Source organism: Ornithorhynchus anatinus, chromosome 3, assembly GCF_004115215.2.
Source record: "Ornithorhynchus anatinus isolate Pmale09 chromosome 3, mOrnAna1.pri.v4, whole genome shotgun sequence".
In the NCBI taxonomy this organism is placed as follows: Eukaryota; Metazoa; Chordata; class Mammalia; order Monotremata; family Ornithorhynchidae; genus Ornithorhynchus; species Ornithorhynchus anatinus.
The window spans coordinates 50,800,898-50,820,017 of NC_041730.1; the positions used below are offsets into that span (position 1 = coordinate 50,800,898).

At 50.7% G+C, this 19,120-nt stretch overlaps 1 protein-coding gene across 1 annotated transcript in view; it reads right to left on the bottom strand.

The window, feature by feature from the left end:
• UBAP1 (ubiquitin associated protein 1) overlaps positions 1–19,120 on the bottom strand; it is a 49,521-nt gene that overhangs the window by 12,844 nt on the left and 17,557 nt on the right. Inside the window, 2 exon segments of the mRNA XM_029059850.2 lie at positions 1,445–1,569; positions 8,053–8,093. Of these exon segments, the coding sequence (XP_028915683.1) occupies positions 1,445–1,569; positions 8,053–8,086 (159 nt within the window). The 5' untranslated portion in view covers positions 8,087–8,093.

Below are 19,120 nucleotides of genomic sequence, written 5' to 3' on the forward strand. Positions count from 1 at the left end.
GGTCCAATCCCGTGCGCTCCGAGAAGCGACTTCCTTTCTAGATGCTAGAATTTCATCGATACGCGACGGCCCCGTACGGAAGGGATGCTTGGTGATAGCATACCGTTAAAAGCTAGACTGCTGTAGGCAGGGAACGTTTCTACCACCTCTGTTATACCGCACTCTCCCAAGTGCCTACTACAGTGCTCTGCACATAGTAAGGGCTCAAAAAATACTACTGATTGATTACAGGGGCAGGACGGAACAAGAGAAACTCCCCCATTCTGCACCAGCCCAGTCAGGAAGCCGCATGGCCTGAAAGGAAGAGCACGGGCCTGGGAGTCAGAGGACCTGGGTTTCTAATCCCGGCGCGGCCAACTGCTTGCTGGGTGACTTTGACCAAGCCACTTCAATTCTCGGGGCCTCTGTTACCTCATCTGGAAAATGGGGAATAAATCCTCCTCCCTTCAACTTGCACTGTGAAGTTGCATGGGCCTGTGACCAACCTGATAAACTTGTATCTACCCTAGCGCTCAGAACGGTGCTTGACGCCCAGTAAGTGCTTAACGAATACCACATAAATACATAAATAAATAGGCAAGCAAGCCAAGAGTAGGAATCGCGGCTCCCGCTTCTGGGTTAGGCCGGCAGAAGAACACGTTAAAAAAAAGAAAATTGCTTACCGCCCTCCTGACACCTACATCCACTTTCGACGTGGTAAGAATCGGCCCAGGGAAGGGGTCTGAGTCCGGTGACTCCGGGAACGGTATACGGCAGCATCAGGGGTAACTATCACAGCACTAACTGGTACGTTCAGCGACGGAAATTCACCTTTCATTTCATTCGACCTGACCAACTTCCATCCAAACTATTCCCATTACATCTCCCAAACCACTTTCCTTGCCGGTTTGCCAACGGCGGGACACTGCTGCAAAACTAATGTCCTGTCAGGATCGCGTGTCGCTTTTCAACTTGGGAGCCAAGAGGAACCTGGCAAAGAATTCTAGTAATCCCTGCCCTTTCTACCCATTTCGCTCTTCCCCTCTCCAATCTGCCCGTGCCACGGGGGCGAATCTCAGTTGAGAAGGTTGGACAGCAGAGGTAAAACTGAACTGGAAAACTACCTCATAGAGAATTAGGTAATTGTACGGGGACCGATAGAAGACACGGAAATACATTTTTGGTCCTTTTTTACGTGCTCACAATCTAGCTCTTGGGATTTCTGGGAAGCCTCGGGCTCAAATCGTCACGGCCAAGTGCGAAGGTCACAGCCAGCCTAAACGCCGACTACCAGCGGGCCTGAACATCAGACTACACAGAGATCACAGCAGGAAGCCAGGGAGTTCATATCGGCGGAGTGAAAGGAAGCTTTCAGGAAAGAAAATCCGCAACGGAAAAATCTACCACCTGAAGGTGCTCGCGGTTCAAGCCGGAGACGGTTAACGTCAACGGAGAAAACACTTACCTGTGCTTCCTTGACAATCTGTGAATAGTCAGGTAAACAGAAACCGATGGGTAAACCAACTTTAGCGGGGATCCTGAATTTGTCTCCTATCTTAAATGGGACATCGTCGAGGTAACTGAAAGGCCCTGGGGGGAAAAAGAAGGGGGGGAGGGGAGGAAGAGAAAAAGACTCATCAAAAAGAGATATGTGAATTCATGATCTGTTTTAGCACAACCTCATCTCTTATTGCAGGACAACTTCAGATTTGCTTATATCGACAAATGTCAGACGGTTACGCAAAAACTTGAATGGTAGGGAAGACTCGGAGAGAGGATCGAGGACACCGTTTCGCCTAACTGCCCGGGGTTTAACTCACACCAAGCTTCTAATTAGGACACGGCGCACACTTTTGTTGTCTGTGATATCTGTTATGCATTTACTCTGTGCCCAGATGAGCACTGGGGTAGAAGCAAGTTCATCAGGTTGGGGCTCAGAGTATTAATCCCCGTTTTACGGATGAGGTAACTGAGGCACGGAGAAGTGAAGCGACTTGCCCCGGGTCACGGTGCAGAGCTGGGGGTAGAACCCAGATCCTCTGACGCCCAAGCCCACGCTCTACCCTACTCTGCTATCGGCCTTCCGTCTTGGGGGACAGAGTCCTCCGGTCCCATTCCGACGACACGATGGCACGCAGAAGCGATTTCTTCTGCGGGGCGGTACGCCAAGCCAGGATGGGCTCCCGTCGTTGCAACGGTGTTACCTAATTCTATTTTACGTAGGACGTATCCTGAAAACACGCATTATGGCAAAAGGGAGTGTACGGTAGAATCCCTTCGGGAAGGATCACCCTGAAATTTAGCAAAAGTTCGGTATCTATCCCGAGGGCGTTAACAATAAGCAGGTCTGGGAAGCCCTGCTACCCCTGGCTGGCAACTAAGGGCTAATCAATCCACCTCTGTTATTTACTGAGCGCCTTCTGTGTGCCGAGCACTGTACTAAGCGGTTGGGAGGCTAACGTCCAGATCTGTGCCCAACCACTGAAAACAGGTCAGTCACAGATATCGCAACCACCTCCAATTACAAGCCCAAAAATGACACTGGGCAGGAAACGCCTCTTAGGGAAGCGGGGTGGCCTAATGGAGAAAACCCGGGCCTGGGAGACGGAGGACCTGGGTCCTAATTCCGGCTCTGCCACTTGCCTGCTGCGTGACCTTGGGCAAATCGCTTCATTTCTCTGTGCCTCACTTTCTCAAATGCAAAACGGCGATTAAAACGGGGAGCCCCATGGGGTACATGGACTACGTCCAACCTTATAACTAACCCAGTGCTTAATACGGTGCCTGGCACAGAGTAAGGGCTTAAATACTTGTGGACTCATGAGAAGCAGCATGGCCTAGTGGATAGAGCCCGGGGCCTGGGAGTCAGAAGGACCTGGGTTCTAATCCCGGCTCGGTCACCTGTCTGCTGTGTGACTTGGGGCGAGTCACTTCTCTGGGCCTCCGTTACCTCTTCGGTAAAATGGGGATTAAGACTATGAGCCCCATGTGGGACAGGGACCGTGTCCAACCTTATATCTAGTAAGTGCTTTACAAATGCCATAACAAAAAGTCCTGACCATAACAAAACCCTCTATCGTGAGAGCTTTGACCCACTCGTTCATTCGCTCAATCGCACTTATTGAGCGCTCGCTGTGTGCAGAGCACCGTACTAAGCGTCTGGAAAGTACAATTCGGCAACAGATAAGAGACAATCCCTTCCCAACGACGGGCTCAAGGTCTTCTTCCCATCTTCTAGAATGCTATAACTGGGTCTTCATTTCCTTCTTTGTGCCTTTCGACCGCAAACTCCTGCAGAGTTTCACTCCAAAATGTGGCACGTTGAACTCAAATGGGGCTTACTAAACACGTCAACACTTCATTCCGTGTCTTCTGACATGGTACTCTGTGAGGTTACACCCGATTCGACCTCAACCTAGGACTGCACGGCTCGCCTGGAAACTCTTTGAGGGTAGGAAGGGGGCTCTGTTCCCGCTGGACTCGCCCAAGCACTGAGCACGCTGCTCTGCCCACGGTAGGTGCTCAGGAAATTCTACGACCCATTTGTGAGTCGCGCCTGTTTTGCCAGCACGGGACGTACACAGGACACATGGAAAATATCATCTGTTAAATGGGCTGACGGTTTAAATTCACAAAAGACTTGGGAAATTTTCAAGTCCCTGGAACAAGGATTGGGTTTCTGGGTAAACCACCACGCCCAGCTGTCCGCCTGATGCCGTACAACGTTTTTTCAATTAACAGCTAACCGATCCCCGCGTGAATCCCAGCGGCTCCCCTGTGCCCTTTAATGAAACTTTACCGGCAACAGGTATACGCTAATAGCTTTCTTCATCTCCCGAGCCAACTGGCTTTTGGGGGGGATGCTTGAGAAATGAGAGGAAATTGGTATGGAAACAGATGACTGCCTTTTCGGAGTGAAGCATTCCCGACGGGCGGCTCGAAGGCGTCAGCGGGACTTCAGTAAAATGGAATCAAGTTTCTACGGTACAAGACGAGCGGCGTGGCCTAGTGGAAAGATCCCGGGCCCAGGAGTCGGAGGACCGGGGTTCTAATCCCGGACCTGCCGTGTATCTGCTGGGCAAGTCGCTTAATCTCTGTGGCTCAGTCATCTCATCTGCTGTGTGACCCTGAGCAAGCCGTCTCACCTCTCTGTGCCTCAGTTCCCTCATCTGTAAAATGGGGATGAAGACTGTGAACCCCACATGGGACCACCTGATGACCTGGTATCTCCGCCAGCGCGTAGAACAGTGCTTTGCACACAGTAAGCGCTTAACAAATACCATCATCATTATTATCACCTGTCCTACTCCCTCCTACTTAGACGGTGAGCCTCACGTGGGACAAGAACTGTGTCCGAACCGATGAATCTGTACCCAGCCCAGGGTTTGGAATAGTGTCTGGTGCATAGTAAGAGCTTTCCCAGAATAACAACAAACTCTAAGAGTTGAGAGATTAGAACTAAAACACTGCCCTGACATTTTCCCTCTCAGGTTTGTTTGCTCTGAGCAGGGAACACGCCCCTCAACTCCTGTACTGCACTCTTCCAAGCGCTTAGTACAGTGCTCTGCACCCAGTAAGTGCTCAAAAATCGCCACTGCTCGATCGATTGGAAGCTGCCCTCCACCTGGCTGACCTCATCTACTTCCAAAGGCCCCCTTCTCATCCTTCGCCCCCGGCTCGGCCCCCCGCGACAATCCCCTCGGGGACACGCTCCTCTGGCCTTGTCCCGTCCACGTTTGCACAACTCAAGGGCTTGGCTGGCCTGTTCCCTCGTGACCCAGAGCCAGGGCTTGATGTGGATACCGGCTGCTGAATTACCTCCCCTACGGGACTGGAAAAAATAAAAAAATCAATCCACCAGTCCGCTTTTTGCTGGGTCAGAAGTGTGACCAAAATAACCCAACACTCCCTCCCTCGCCCCTCGAAATTCCTAATGAGGATCAAGTCAGAGGCGGCAGACCAAGTCGTTTAGAATGGGGATAATTACACCCCCTTCCCCGTGCCCCCAAGACCGTAAGCTCCTTACGGGCAGGAAACGTGTCTGCTAATTCTGTTGTATTGTCCTCTCAAGCGCTCAGTACGGTGGTCCGCACATAATTAAGCACTCAATAAATACCACTGTTTGACTGACTGGTGGGGAGCAGAGATGCACTGCTGCTGAAAAGTGGTTCCATTCAGCTTTGCTATTCTAGACTCTGAGCCCGTGGTTGGGTAGGGATTGTCTCTATCTGGTGCCAAATTGTACTTTCCAAGCGCTTAGTACAGTGCTCTGCACCCAGTAAGCGCTCAATAAATACTATTGGATGAATGAATGAATACGACTGAATGAACGAATTGCTCCAAAGGGCAACTTCACCTGTGAAGACAAATATTCCCTTCGGCCATGTTTCGGCAGAGAAACGGATTATATTCATCGGTGCTCGGCCTCTTTAGATGCGGTTTTGTTTTGGTTCCAGCCCATTTCATTGAAGGAAACGGAATCGTTTCACCACCCGAATCACCTCATTTGCAAAATCACGATACTGTTTGCCAAATAAGAGCTTTACTCCGGAGAGAACCCAAAATCAATATCTGATAATTTCCGTGATGCCGGGCTGCGGGATGGTGGTTAATTCTCCTCAGGGATAGACGGGGAGAGGGAACACAGAGGTGTGAGAGTGCCCCGTCTTAGAAAATAGACAGCCTTAATGACATCGGGATAACGTTCGTCGTCTAAGGGGTGAGAATCGAAGGACGAGACGTAATACGCTAGTCAACATTAAAGCAGCCTACGGGAGAGCCATTCTACGTGGCTTATTTGTTCCACTCGACTGCTGTCTTGGCTTTGCATTTCTCAAATAGTCTCGTTCAAAAGGGCCACATGGAGATTAAATTAAGCTCTTCGGAAATACCCTAGGGGCGGAGCCCCCCACCGTACGTTAAACTTGGGGGATGAGAGCTACACCTTTTGTTGAAATGCCCCAGCAGAGCTCCGCCCCGGAGCTAAGTCCGCTCGGTTCGGGTAAAACCTGCCCCCTTAACTCACAGCCTTTTCTCCCCCATCCCACCCACCCTCTCTTACTCCTGGCCACTTTTCTGCTCCTCTCCCCTCCGCCCCCCACCACTGTGCTATTCTGTGTGGTAATTCAGTGGTTCTTCCTTTCACTTTTACTTCTAGGCGGCAGCCACGGGGGCCACCTCCGCTACTCCCGCCTCCTTCCCCGGCCCCACCACTTCCGGTTCACTGGCCTGTAGCCGGGCTTCCCAGCCCCAGCGACAGACACAACAACGTCGGACGTCTCCGCGTCAAACAGAAACTTTAAAGCCCTCGATCGATTCCGCCCCCGGGCCGCTCCGACCTGGCCTCGCTGCTCTCCCACTACATCCCGGCCCTCACGCTTCACCCCTCTCGGGCCAACCTTCTCCCTGCGTCTCGACCTCACCTTTCTCGCCGCCATCCCGGTGCCCACGTCCTCCCTCTGGCTCAGAACTTCCTCCCCCCACTCTCCCCCACCGTCAAACCCCTCCTAAATTCACATCTCCTCCAAGAGGATTTCCCCGACTAAGCCCTCCCTTCTGCACCACCGATGCACTTGTTCCTCTGGGGCGCTTGATATTCACCCCACCCCCTGCGCCCGTGTCCACAGCCAGCTCTAATTTATTTTTTTCCATCTCTCCCTCTGGTCTGTAAAGCTCTTTCTGGGCAGGGGTTGTCTACCCCTACTCTTTTGTGTTTTGCTCTCACAAGTGCTTACTCCAGTGCTCTGCACGCGGCAAGCGCGTGATAAATACCATTCTGGATCGACCGATGGATCTGGCGCGAATGGGAGGTCGGAGGGTCTTGGGCGAGGAACCGTGGGCTTTTCCCCCACACCCATCCGACTCTCCCGCCCCTGTCAGTGTCTCTGCCCTGTAACCTTGGCTGGGAAGGCCTGGCTTCGAGCCAGTGGATGGGAAACAGCAAGGTAGAGGAAGACGGGGGTGGCTGAGCTGGCTGCCGCCAAAGTTAGAAATAGAAAGTTAGCGAGAAAGCAGCACAACATGGCAGAAAGGCTCGAGAGGGAGCGAGGAAAGAAAGCAGGAGGGCTGGAGAAAGGAGAGGTCACCCGGCCAGGAAGTACATTCTGGACAGCCTACACTGCCGGACAGAGCCGGAGAGTCGCTGCACTGTTCGGCGTCTCCGGCTTAAGGGACTGGATCTCTTCCGGATTTCTATTATCATGGTGTTTGTTAAGCGCTTACTGTTTTAAGCGCTGGGGTACTACAAGTTAATCAGGGCGGACACAGTCCCTGGTCCACATTGGGCTCACCCTCTCAATCCCCATTTTTCACCGATGAGGTAACTGAGGCACAGAGAAGTGAAGTGACTTGCCCAAGGTCACCCAGCAAACACATGGCAGAGCTGGGATTAGAACCCATTACCTTCCGCCTCCCACCACGCTGTGCTCTGTGCTTTCCTACTTGACTATTTCTGAATGGATTTCTTTTCAGTTTGTGATATAATTTACTGTTACTCTTATGATGCTAGCCTTTAATTAATAATAGCAATAATAAAATTGTCTTTGTTACGCACTGTCCAGGAGCCAAGCGCTGTACTGAGCGCCGGGGTAGACAGGAAACAATGAGGCCGGACACTGTCCCTGACCCACGTGAGATTCACAGGAGGAGAGAGAATGGGTATTTCTCCCCCATAGGACAGCTGCAGAAACCAAGGCACAGAGAAATTAAATGACTTGCCCAAGGTCACACGGCAGGCAAGACGCAGGGCCGGGATGACAACGCGTGTTTCCTGCCTCCCAGCCCCGTGCTCTTTCCACTAGGCCGTGTTTCCAACTACTTTAACCGCGATGACACAGTTGTTCAGGGGTGTTCGTTACAAAACACAGCTAAGTACAGAGGCTCCGTATACTTTCTGGGGGTTCTGAGCGAATCCTAAATTTTGACGTGAAAAGCCTACGGGGTGACGTACCCCCCGGTACGGCCACTCGCGATACGACCACGCCCTTTAAGGAACGGAACCCCTCTGAATCGTGGGGTGCGGTGGTTCGGGGCTATGGAATAAACCTTGAATGGAGTGATAAACATTCCACTTACCATGAAAATCTGAACCCGACTTCCTAGAAGCCATTTAGAACCTGAAAAACAAGAAGGAGAAAAAAAAAGGGTTCTCACACAAGCTGAACATCAAGGGGTAGAAACTCGAGGAAGTTAAAGCCCCTACCACGGGAGGAAAAGTGACCCTTACGAGGTGAAAGAAGAGAGATGGCCACTTCTGGGTAGACGGGGAGGGGTCTCCCCGTTTCCGTTCTCATAAATTCATCGAAAAAACACGGAACCAGGAGCCTAAGTCACATCCACACATTCACAGATCCCCGCACTCTCAACATCAAGGAGGAGAAAAAAATCTCATACTACGGGAGATCGGACATCGACAGACTCTGAGTAACAGGCCAAAAACTCATGCACCCCCCTTTTTCTGCAGGCCACATTATGGAAAAACGGAGACCCGGTATGGACTGTCGCGGCCCGAAATCCGTGAGCCCTGCCTCACTTTACGTCCAGCCGTGACAAGGAATTCAATTCCCGCCCCGAAGACAAACTCTGGTCAATCCGAAGGCAGCGGCGAATCACGGCGTGTTAGAAAAGGAGGTACGAACAGGGCTCTCCCCTTCCACCTCACCCCGATTCTGTACCACTTGCTGATGAAGCAGAGAAATCCCCGCTCCCCGGACACGGACACCGTAACGACTGGCCCTCATGTTGAAAATCCTCGCTCCGCCACTGGGTAGGCTCTCCCGATTCCAAGTCCTTGCAGTGATTTTCAAAAAAGCAGATGGTCGATTGAAGATGGGATGTTGGACAAAGAGTAGAGTTCCAGGTATTACGACATGTTCAGAAGGAATTAGGCTACTCCAAGGCGCTTTGTGGAGAAATAAAGGTTCTTGTTCACGAGACTTTAAAAACTACCGCCATCCTTAGCAGGGCAGGCTTCTACTTCTGCAGCCTCCCGCCAAAACATATCACATATATACACTGCGACTCCTCATTTAATGTCGTGATGTCACCCTCCGAGTTACTTAAATGGAGAATGAATAACAGGGCGGTGATGTGTAAATGCTGCAGACCACTACAAGTCAAGGAAGTTTATTTTTTCCCAGAGGTTCTGGAGGAAATTCCTATTTTTAACGCGTTCGGCCATGGGAAAATGTGCCCACCGTACAACCATCCGACACATCCGCATTTCTGAGGAACGTATCACGGTTGTGTTCTGGGGCATGTCTGTGTATTTTCTTTTTTTCTGGATATTTGCTGAACGCTAAGTGCCAGGGCTATACTAAGCGCTGGGGTACATAGATGCTAATCAGGTCGGCAACAATCACTATCCAACATGGGGCTCACAGACTTGATCCCCATTTTACAGGTGAGACAATTTAGGTAGGGAGAAGTTAAGCATAAGATCGTTTTGGCCAGGGAACGGGGTCTGCTAATTCTGTCGTGCCCTCCCAAGCGGTTAGCACAGTGCTCGGCACACAGCAAATGCTCAATCAACACAACTGATTAAGCGACTGGCTCAAGGTCACACGGCAGACGTGGCAGAGCCAGGATTAGAACCCAGGTCCTCCGGCTCCCAGGCCCATGCTCTAGCCACTAGGCCACGTTGCTTCTCATTAGATTGTTATACCCGTGGTTCGGATGGAGCCATCAGAAGGGCGTGACTGGGGACAACCTCTAGTTTCGAACAAAACACTCGAAAGGTCTACGTCAACTTCAGCACTTCCAAAATGTAGCTAAGACTCGTCTCTCTCGTGCAGGACAAAAAACCACCTACAGAATTAACTAGCTCAGCGACAATCTCGGTAATCAGAAGTCCTGCGCTACTGAAATGTCGGGATTCCTGAACCCTAAAACTAAACTGCCTAAGCGGCAGTTCCCGCTTTCCCTTCCAGAAAAAGAGGATTTTTAAGCCAAGTTTCAGAAGAATTTAGGGCATCACTAATCCGTCGACAGTCTGGCAGGGAGGGTCCTTTATAATCGAATGTGATACCCTGGGGATAAGAACGTATCCCAAGTTGCCAGAAAGGAAAGACCGTCCTGTGTCCTTTCCTTCCAGACTGTAAGCTCCTTGTGGGCAGGGGACCTGTCTGTTACACTCTACTCTCCGGAAAGCTTTCTACGGTGTTCTGCATACGTGAAGCAGCTCGATAAATACCAGTGATTGTCTACATTTTTCAGGAAGAATTTACAGTCAAACTTAGTTTGTTCCTGCTCTACTGGTGTCATGAAAACCCAGAGGTGAAATGCAAAAGTCAGAAGCCATTCAGTGGTCCTCCTGAAAGTGATGCAGATTTAGCGGTGATTATTAATTTGGTTTAGAGCTTGCTACGATTAACAAGCTACAAGTTGAAATTGTTCCTAACAAAAAGAACCGTAAATTGTCAAAAGAATATATGTCTTAAACCGGTCTGCGAGTTAGGCCACAGCCACTAAACGGCAAAGGTCAAGGAACGTAAATTCTAATGAAAGTTGTGTGATTGCAACTGCAGCTTTCAAACGGCGAAATTGTATTATGAATGTGCCTTCGAAATTTTGAAAACCGAGTCACCCCCTGAACGTGTTTGCAGCCTTTCCTAAAAATACCGTTCTCAACCTACCCAGGCCTAAAACAGATTTTCCTCCTCCTCCAAAGACGGTGACCTTCCCTCTTCCGGCTGATACTATCTTGACCCACGTGGTTCCACACACGGACAAGCCCAAAGTCACTTTTGACTCTCGGTTGGTCTCCCTCTTGCCCTCCACATTTCAATCTCTGACCACATCCTGCCACTTCTTCCTCCACAAGATTTCCGGGATCCGCCCTTCTTCTTACCCCTCGCAATCAGTCCCGGCTCCCGGCTCCTCCGAGCCTGTATTTCTGCATCCCCCTCCTCTGCCTCCCTAAGCAGCAGCTACGAATCCATTTTTTTAATATGCCCTACACATCACCCTCTCTCTCTACAACGATTCCTAAAATGTTCTCACATCGAAAACGACTTCGCCTTCCGCCCACTGGCATCTCGCCACTCCGGGAAACGCATCCCGTCTCACCCATGAGAATAATGACCGTGGCATTTATTAAGTGCTCACGACGTGCCGAGCGCTGTTCTAAGCGCTCGGGTAGATACGAGGCAGTCGGGTTGGACGTACTCCCTGTCCCCCGGGGGGGGGGGGGGGCTCCCGGTCACTCCCCATTTAACAGATGAGGAAACTGAGGCATAGAGAAGAGAGGCAGCGTGGCCTAATGGAAAGAGCCCGGGCCCGGGAGTCAGAGGACCTGGGTTCTAATCCCGGCTCTGCCGCTTGTCTGATGGATGACCTCGGGTGAGTCACTTCACTTCCCTGTGCCTCACCTGCAGAAAGGGGGTTCGATTCCTGTCCTCCCTCCTACTTCACACGTGGGACCTGATGAACTTGTTTCTACCCCGATGTAAGCGCAAATACCCAGCTATTATTATTATTACTATCATCTCCGTCTTGCCCCAGCCATCCCGCGGGCCAGAGGTTCTCAACTGGGTTATAAATGATTCCAGGGATACTTGCTAGTACTGGGAGGTGGCGGGGTGGGGAAGGCCACTGCTCTGCGGGAGCAGAGCCTGTCGCCGCTGATAGGCGGCTTCTTCTGGGGTCCCCAGGGACCCCAGCGCGACAAGAGTGACGCCAGCCAGAGCGACTGAGAAATCACTCCTGTCGCTTCCTGACTTTTGCTTCTGCTTCGCCTCCATCCCCCAGCTCTTCCCGTTGCTGGGTCTTGGCACTTGCGTCTACGGTGGAGCCATTCCAGCCATTCCACGGAATCCCACCAGCTGAGTCACTCCCATTATTCTTCCCACCCCAGCCCCCGTCCTTCATCCGGACCATCCCCGCTTAGCATTCCGGGGTGTAGCTCTTCACACCGGGGGCTCCCCGGTCGGCGGGACCCCGTTTATAAAAGGCACCCAGAGCCCCTTCTTTGGGACTGTACTTTGAAAAAGATCCAATTTAACTCGGTTGGAGAGTTTTGACCCCAGGATCGATATTAGTGGGACATCCCACTGAAGATCTATACTTTTTTATTTATTGTCTGCGTCTGCCTTTTGGGCTAGTGTTTTCCTATTATTGTTATTGTACTTAAGCACTTTCTATGGGTTAAGCCCCATTCTAAGCGCTGGGGTTGATATAGTTAATCAGGTGGGACACAATCCCTGCTGGAAACTCCATAAGGACTGGAACTCTTTTTTCTTTCTTTTTTTGGGCAAATTCCACAGCATTTTCTTGCAGGGCTGTAAATTTAGGCTGGGGGGGAGGGGCTCAATAAATATCGCTAACAGAGTGGAAGGGGGCATGAATAATTCCCAAGCTTCAAGTCTTCTTCTGAACCTGAGACTTCACTGTTTTCAACATCGTTACACTTCTGGGGTAGGCTAAGGGGTTTTCTTTGCTGACCTTAGTAACATCTCAAATATTTACACCCCTCAGAGAAGGTGTCAGAGAGCACTGCTGAAGTACAGAGTCCAAAGTGTGTAAGAAGCAGCGTGGCTCAGTGGAAAGAGCCTGGGCTTCGGAGTCAGAGGTCATGGGTTCGACTCCCAGCTCTGCCACTTGTCAGCTGTGTGACTGTGGGCAAGTCACTTAACTACTCTGTGTCTCAGTTACCTCATCTGTAAAATAGGGATTAACTGTGAGCCTCACGTGGGACAACCTGATGACTCTGTATCTCCCACAGCGCTTAGAACAGTGCTCTGCACATAGTAAGCGCTTAACAAATACCAACATTATTATTTCAGTTAATTGCACTGATTTCACTGGTTTTCCCCACCAAAACGGGCAAGCACATTATTATTATATTACATCATATCATTATCATCACATCTACCAACTCTACACATCTACCAAGTGCTCAGTACAATGATAATGGTAACTATGGTATTTGTTGAGCATCTACAACGTGCCAGGGGCCGTACTGAGCGCCTGGGGTGAATACATGCGAATCCGGTTGGGCACAGTCCCTGGCCCGCAGTGGGGGCTCACGGTCAATCCCCCTTTTACAGGTGAGGTAACTGAAGCCCAGAAGACTTACCCCAAGGTAAGTGGCGGAGCCGGGATTGGAACCCAGGACCTTCCGACTCCCGGCCCGTGCTCTACCCCACTAGGCCACGCCTTGCTCCGAACGCAGTAAATGCTCAGTAAATACTATGCATCGATTGATTGCTGAGTCAGGCTGGAGTGCCTGATGCAAAACCAGGGGGGAGCTGGGCTCCTTCTTTGTCTTTACTCCGCACAGTACTCTCCCACGCACTTACTACAGTGCTCGGCAAACGGTAACCACCACTGATGTGAAGTTCTTCCGGTCACGGGGCAGTAGCTCCGTGAGCCGGGCTCTAATCCTGACTCTGACACTTGTCTGCTGTGCGACCGTGGGCAAGTGTTGTTACATTGGCCTCTCCTAAGTGCTTACTACAGGGCTTCACACACAGTAAGCGCTCAATAAACACGCTTGAATGAACTTCTCTGGGCCTCAGTTCCCTCATCTGGAAAATGGGGATTAAGACTGTGAGCCCCAGTGTGAGACAGGGTCCAACCCGATTAGCTTGTACCTACCTCAGTACACAGTAAAATAAAAATAAATGGTGGTACTTGCTAAGCGCTTACTATGTGCAAAGCACTTTTCTAAGCGCTGGGGGATACAAGGTGATCAGGTTGTCCCACGTCAGGCTCACAGTTTTAATCCCCATTTTACAGATGAGGTAACTGAGGCACAGAGAAGTTAAGTGACTTGCCCAAAGTCACACAGCTGGCAAGCAGCGGAGCCGGGATTAGAACCCACAACCTCTGACTCCCAAGCTCGGGCTCTTTCCAGTGAGCCACGCTGCTAATAAGCGCTTAAACTACCAAAAAAAGATTGCTGAAGCGCTGCTGGATTGGGACAAGCTGAGAATTGAGAAGCCGCGTGGCTCAGTGTGGCAAGAGCCTGGGCTTGGGAGTCAGAGGTCGTGGGTTCTAATCCTGGCTCTGCCCCTTCACATCTGTGTTACTTTGGGCAAGTCGCTTCACTTCTCTGTGCCTCAGTTCCCTCATCTGGAAAATGGGGATTAAGACTGTGAGCCCCGCGTGGGACAACCTGATCACCCTGTATCTCTCCCAGTGCTTAGAACGGTGCTTGGCACACAGTAAGCACTTAAATACCATACTATTATCATTATTACTAAGGTGTAGATTTTCAGCAGAGCCAGGACTGCGGGCCCCGGAATCTTGACTCTCTGTATCCCTGGCCTCTTTCTCCTTAGGTAACACATCTTCCCAGCCTTTATACAGTTTAAAAATAAGATCATAATAGGCAAGGATCAAAGGGGTCAGAGGCCTTTCACTGTCTCAAATGCAGTGGCCTCGAGTTCCTCCTGTTAAATGTCATTTATTTTAGTCCATTCATTCATTCATTGGGTCACATTTTTTGAGCACTCACTGTGTGCAGAGCTCTGGAGAGTTCAACACAATAAACAGACAGAGTCCCTGCCCACCACAAGCTAACGGTCTAGAGGACGACAAGTGGTAGCGAATTATAGTCGTCACTTAAGAGAAGAGAACCTCCTAACCTAGCTTCGACCTGCCTAAAAGCCGTCTGATCTTTGGGAAGAGTTCACAGAACCTTCCGTCTTCATTGTTATCTCATAACATTCCCATTTCTCTAAATATAACCTGTGCTTTGGATGATGAAAGACAGGTTTCTTGTATCTATTGCAGGCAGGGATTCACCCTAAATCCTAAACCCTTGTTATTACTCTCCGGGTTTGTTCGGGATTATTAATCGGTAGTATTTATTCCCTGAAGACTATTCTGCTGACCATACAGACCAGTGGTCCCCTCTGGACTGTGGGTGGGGAACGTTTTTACCAGTTCCGCTACAGTGTACTTTCAAGCAGAGTTCTGCGTACGGTAGGTGCTCAATAAATACCATGATTGATTAACCGAGCACACGGGAGACAGGAGGGCCCAGACAGGATGGAGTTGGGAGACCCGAGCTGTAGTCCCCGCCCTGCCCCTCGCCTGTGGGGTAAGTCATTTAGTGTCTCTGGGCCTCAGTTTCCCCTCCTTTCTCGGCAGTGGTACGTCGGGCTGGTCCGTCCCTGGCCGCTGGCCCCCAGTTTCCGCCCGGGACGCGGCACCGTCTGAGGCTTAAAACGTGCCCTTGGCCCTCCTCGCTTCGGCTCCCCCGTTTCGACTCTCCACAGAGCAGATGTTGGGAGGTATCCTCTGTTCATTTCGTCCTACGTGTCCCACCCGCCACAGCTGGGCTGAGGTGAGCATAATCTCAACACTAAAGGACTGACTTTTATTTGTTTACCGTCGTACTGTACTTTCCCAAGCTTCCTGCAGTGCCCAGCAGACAGTAAGTGCTCAGTAAGTACGACTGAATGCCTCTGTTCCACAGTCTCATTGTTCGTGATCCTGTGCCACCATTTAATACCGAACCGAGAAGTCAAGTGACCCTGCTGAAATTGTTCAAGATATTTTACTCTCCCAAGCGCTCAGGACAGTGCTCTGTGCCCAGTAAGCGCTCAATAAATACGACGGAATGAACGAACGAGCCGGATGTGGAGCCCGGGCGGGGTCCAGATCTCCGGGCTGTGCTTTATGGCCGACGGTGAGGAGATTCTCTTTGGTGCCCAGGTGTGGGGGCAACCACCAGAGGCTCTTGAGGAGCAGGGAAATGTAGACTGAAGTTTCTGTAGAAAAATAATCCGGGCGGCAGAGTGAAGTACAGCCTGGAATGGAGAGACTTAGGAGGCTTGTGGGGGGCGGAGGTCAGCTGATGCACCAGTCAATCTCTGTCTTGGGAAGACGGTGGCGCGATTTAATAACAACCCCAGATTCTCCAGAGCATTTCTATCTGTTCTCCTTCCTTGGGGCAGGGACTGCTGATCTGTCCCAGTGCTTAGGGCATAGTAAGTGCTTAGTAGTGACCATCGTCATTACTCCTGTCAGTCGACTGCAGTACCGGAAAACGAAACGGTGTGAGATCTGACTCCACCGTAGAGACTAAGTTGGTGAATTTGCTAAATTGCCCGATTTCGTTACGCAAGTGCCAAGAGTGGAAAAACATCTCGGGAGGGGAAGAAGTTTAAAGAGGGGTGACGGGGTGGGGGGACTGAGGGGAAAGGAAAGGAAATGACACACACACTCCTCCCTAATTACTCCACTCTCCCTCAGAAGAAAAGAACTCACTCACCTCACTGACCTACGAGGAGGGAGGGAGAGAACCCTGGCAACAAAGAGAACCAAGCGCTAGTCACTTGGGTTGGACAATGACTCAGCCGCTCCGTGGCCAAAAGTGAAGAATTCCATAAACAATCCACACCCTCACTTCGCTTCAAGGAGAGCCCGGCCAGCCGGCTTGCAGGCGCGTCAACGAATGGGCCTTCTGTGCATCAAACCACACACAAGATCCAGGTAGAAAACTTCCACGAAGCAAGCAACCACAGGGATGTGATAAGGAGTTCGTGCTCCACGTATGGAAATGCGTTTCCTTGGGTTCTAAATGGTTGCCTCCCTCCTCCCCGGGCTTTCAAAATTCCTAACGTTTGGCCGAGCATTCGATCCAGCAGACGGCTAGATTAAGAGGAATGCTTCATTAGTATTATTAAATTCCAATTATGAACAGGCAGCTGTTTCAGGTTTTTCCATTAGGTTCATTTAAGTCTCCCTCAGATGCTCAGCAGGGATATGGAATCCGGGGGTAGGTGAGAAAATGCACTGAAAATGCAAACAGCAAGGTCGCTTTGTCCAGAGTTCGCACGGCAAAACTGCGACTCTAAATCCATTCGAGCATCATCACTGAACACCTACGTGCAGGGCACTATAAGCCCTGGGAGAGTACAGCGGAATCTATCGAAATAATCTCTGCCCTCAAGGATCTTACCATTTAGGGGAGGAGAAGTACGGTTTTAGACGTACGGTTTAATAAATTACAGATACGAAGAAGCTAGGGAGCACACAAGACCTACACATGAGTGCTTCGAGGGTGAGTCTTTAAGTGCTCAAGTGGTGTGGACAAGCTGAAGTGGCAACTGAGGAGATTAACTGGGCAAGGATTTTGGCAGTTGTGATTTCAAAAGGGTTTTAATGACAGGAATTCTGCTACCTGTTAAAGGGAATGGGGCAGAGAGTTCTAGAGAGGAAGGAGGGCACGAGCAAGAGGTTCCACAGGCAAACAGTAAGTTACCTTGAAAGGAACAAAGAGCGTGAGCTGGGGTGAAGGGAGAGGAGAGAGTGGATAAATAGGAGGGAGAGAGCCGATTGAGGGCTTTAAAGCCAAAGGACAGGAGTTTCTGCTCAATGTGGTGAGGAATGAACGAACAACCACTGGAGGGTCTGAAGTGTGGGACGGGGAATACGTGCAGAATAAAGCTTCCGATTCCCCAATCTCCACCTCCATCTCCAGCCCTGACCTCTCTCCTTCCTTGCAATCTCACATTTCCTCCTGCCTTCAAGACATAACTACTTGATGTCCTGCCGACACCTCAAATTAACCATGTCTGACACCGAACTCATCTTCCCACCCAAACCCGGTCATTGTATTCAACACCACCCTCCTCCCTGCCTCACAAGCCCGTAACCTTGGCGTTGTCCTCGACTCATCTCTCTCATTCCCCCCCGATATTCCATCTGTTACCAAATCCCGCCCCTTCTACCTTCACGACATTGCTCAAAACCACCCTTTCCTCCCCATCCAAACTGCTACCATGCTAGGAGAAGCAGCGTGGCTTAGTGGAAAGAGCCCGGGCTTGGGAGTCGGAGGACGTGGGTTCTCATCCTGGCTCCGCCACTCGTCTGCTGTGTGATCTTGGGCAAGCCACTTTACTTCTCTGGGCCTCAGTTACCTCATCTGTAAAATGGGAATTAAGACTGTGAGCCCCGCCTGGGACTACCTGATTACCTGGTATCTTTCACAGAGCTTGGGACAGCGCCTGACACATAGTAAGCGCTTAACAGACACCACACTATCATTATTATTATTACTGTGCACTTATCCCCTCCTGCCTTGACTACTGCGTCTGCCTCCTGTCTCTCCCCACTCCAATCCCTACTCCACTCTGCTGCCCGCATCATTTAACGACAAAAAACGTTCAGTCCGTGTCTTCCCCACTCCTCAAGAACCTCCAACGGCTGCCCATCCACCTCCGCAGCAAACAGAAACTCAATCAGCCCGCCCCATCCTATCTCAACTCGCCCCGCCCGCCAACTCCGCTCCTCTAACACCAGTTTACTCGCCTTGCCCCAATCTCGTCTATCTCGCCGCCGACCCCTTCCCCACCTCCACACCCCCAGCCTGGATTTCCCTTCCCCTCCATATACTCCAGTACACCACTCTCTCCACCTTCAGGGCACAATTAAGGTCATACCTCCACGAAGCCTTCCCTGATTTTCCCCGGGCTATCTCTCCCTTCTGCATCGTTCCCGCAACTTCCACCTGTGACCTTTGGACATTTGATATTCGCCCTACGCACAGACCCACGGCACTTATGTACACATCTCTAAATTAATTATAAATGACTATGTATTTATATTAATGACTGCTTTCCCCTCTAGCCTATAAGTTCATTACTGGCAGAGAATGTGTCGGCTACTTCTGTTGTATCGTACTCTCCCGAGCGCTCAGAAGAGCGCTCTTGTGCATAGTAAGTGCTCAATACATACCATCGATGGGTTGAAAAAATGATCTAGGCAGCAGAGTGAAGAGTAAACTAAAGGGAGAACAATAGTACAAATGCCTGGACCGGTGAGTTGGAGGTTTGGATGTCGAAAGGGTGGGTGTCCTGGGAATTTTGTGACAGACTGAATAGAGGGGTTTCAGCCCCAAATATAGAAAGGGAGGACTCACATTCTGTGCCATGGTTGCGGGCTTGGCAGACAGGGAGGACGAAGGGATTGTCCACCATGTTGGGGAAGTTAGATGAAGAGTATCTGGGGATAAGTGATAATAATAATGTCGGCATTCGTTAAGCGCTTACTACATGCCGAGCACTGAAGACCTCGATGCAGACGCTGAGCTCCTCCTAGACGCGATGGTTATTTTCCAGGCCTCTCTGCCTGACTTCCTTTAGGCTGCGTCTCACAACCATGAAAAAAAAGGCCTGGCCCATATGTCAGA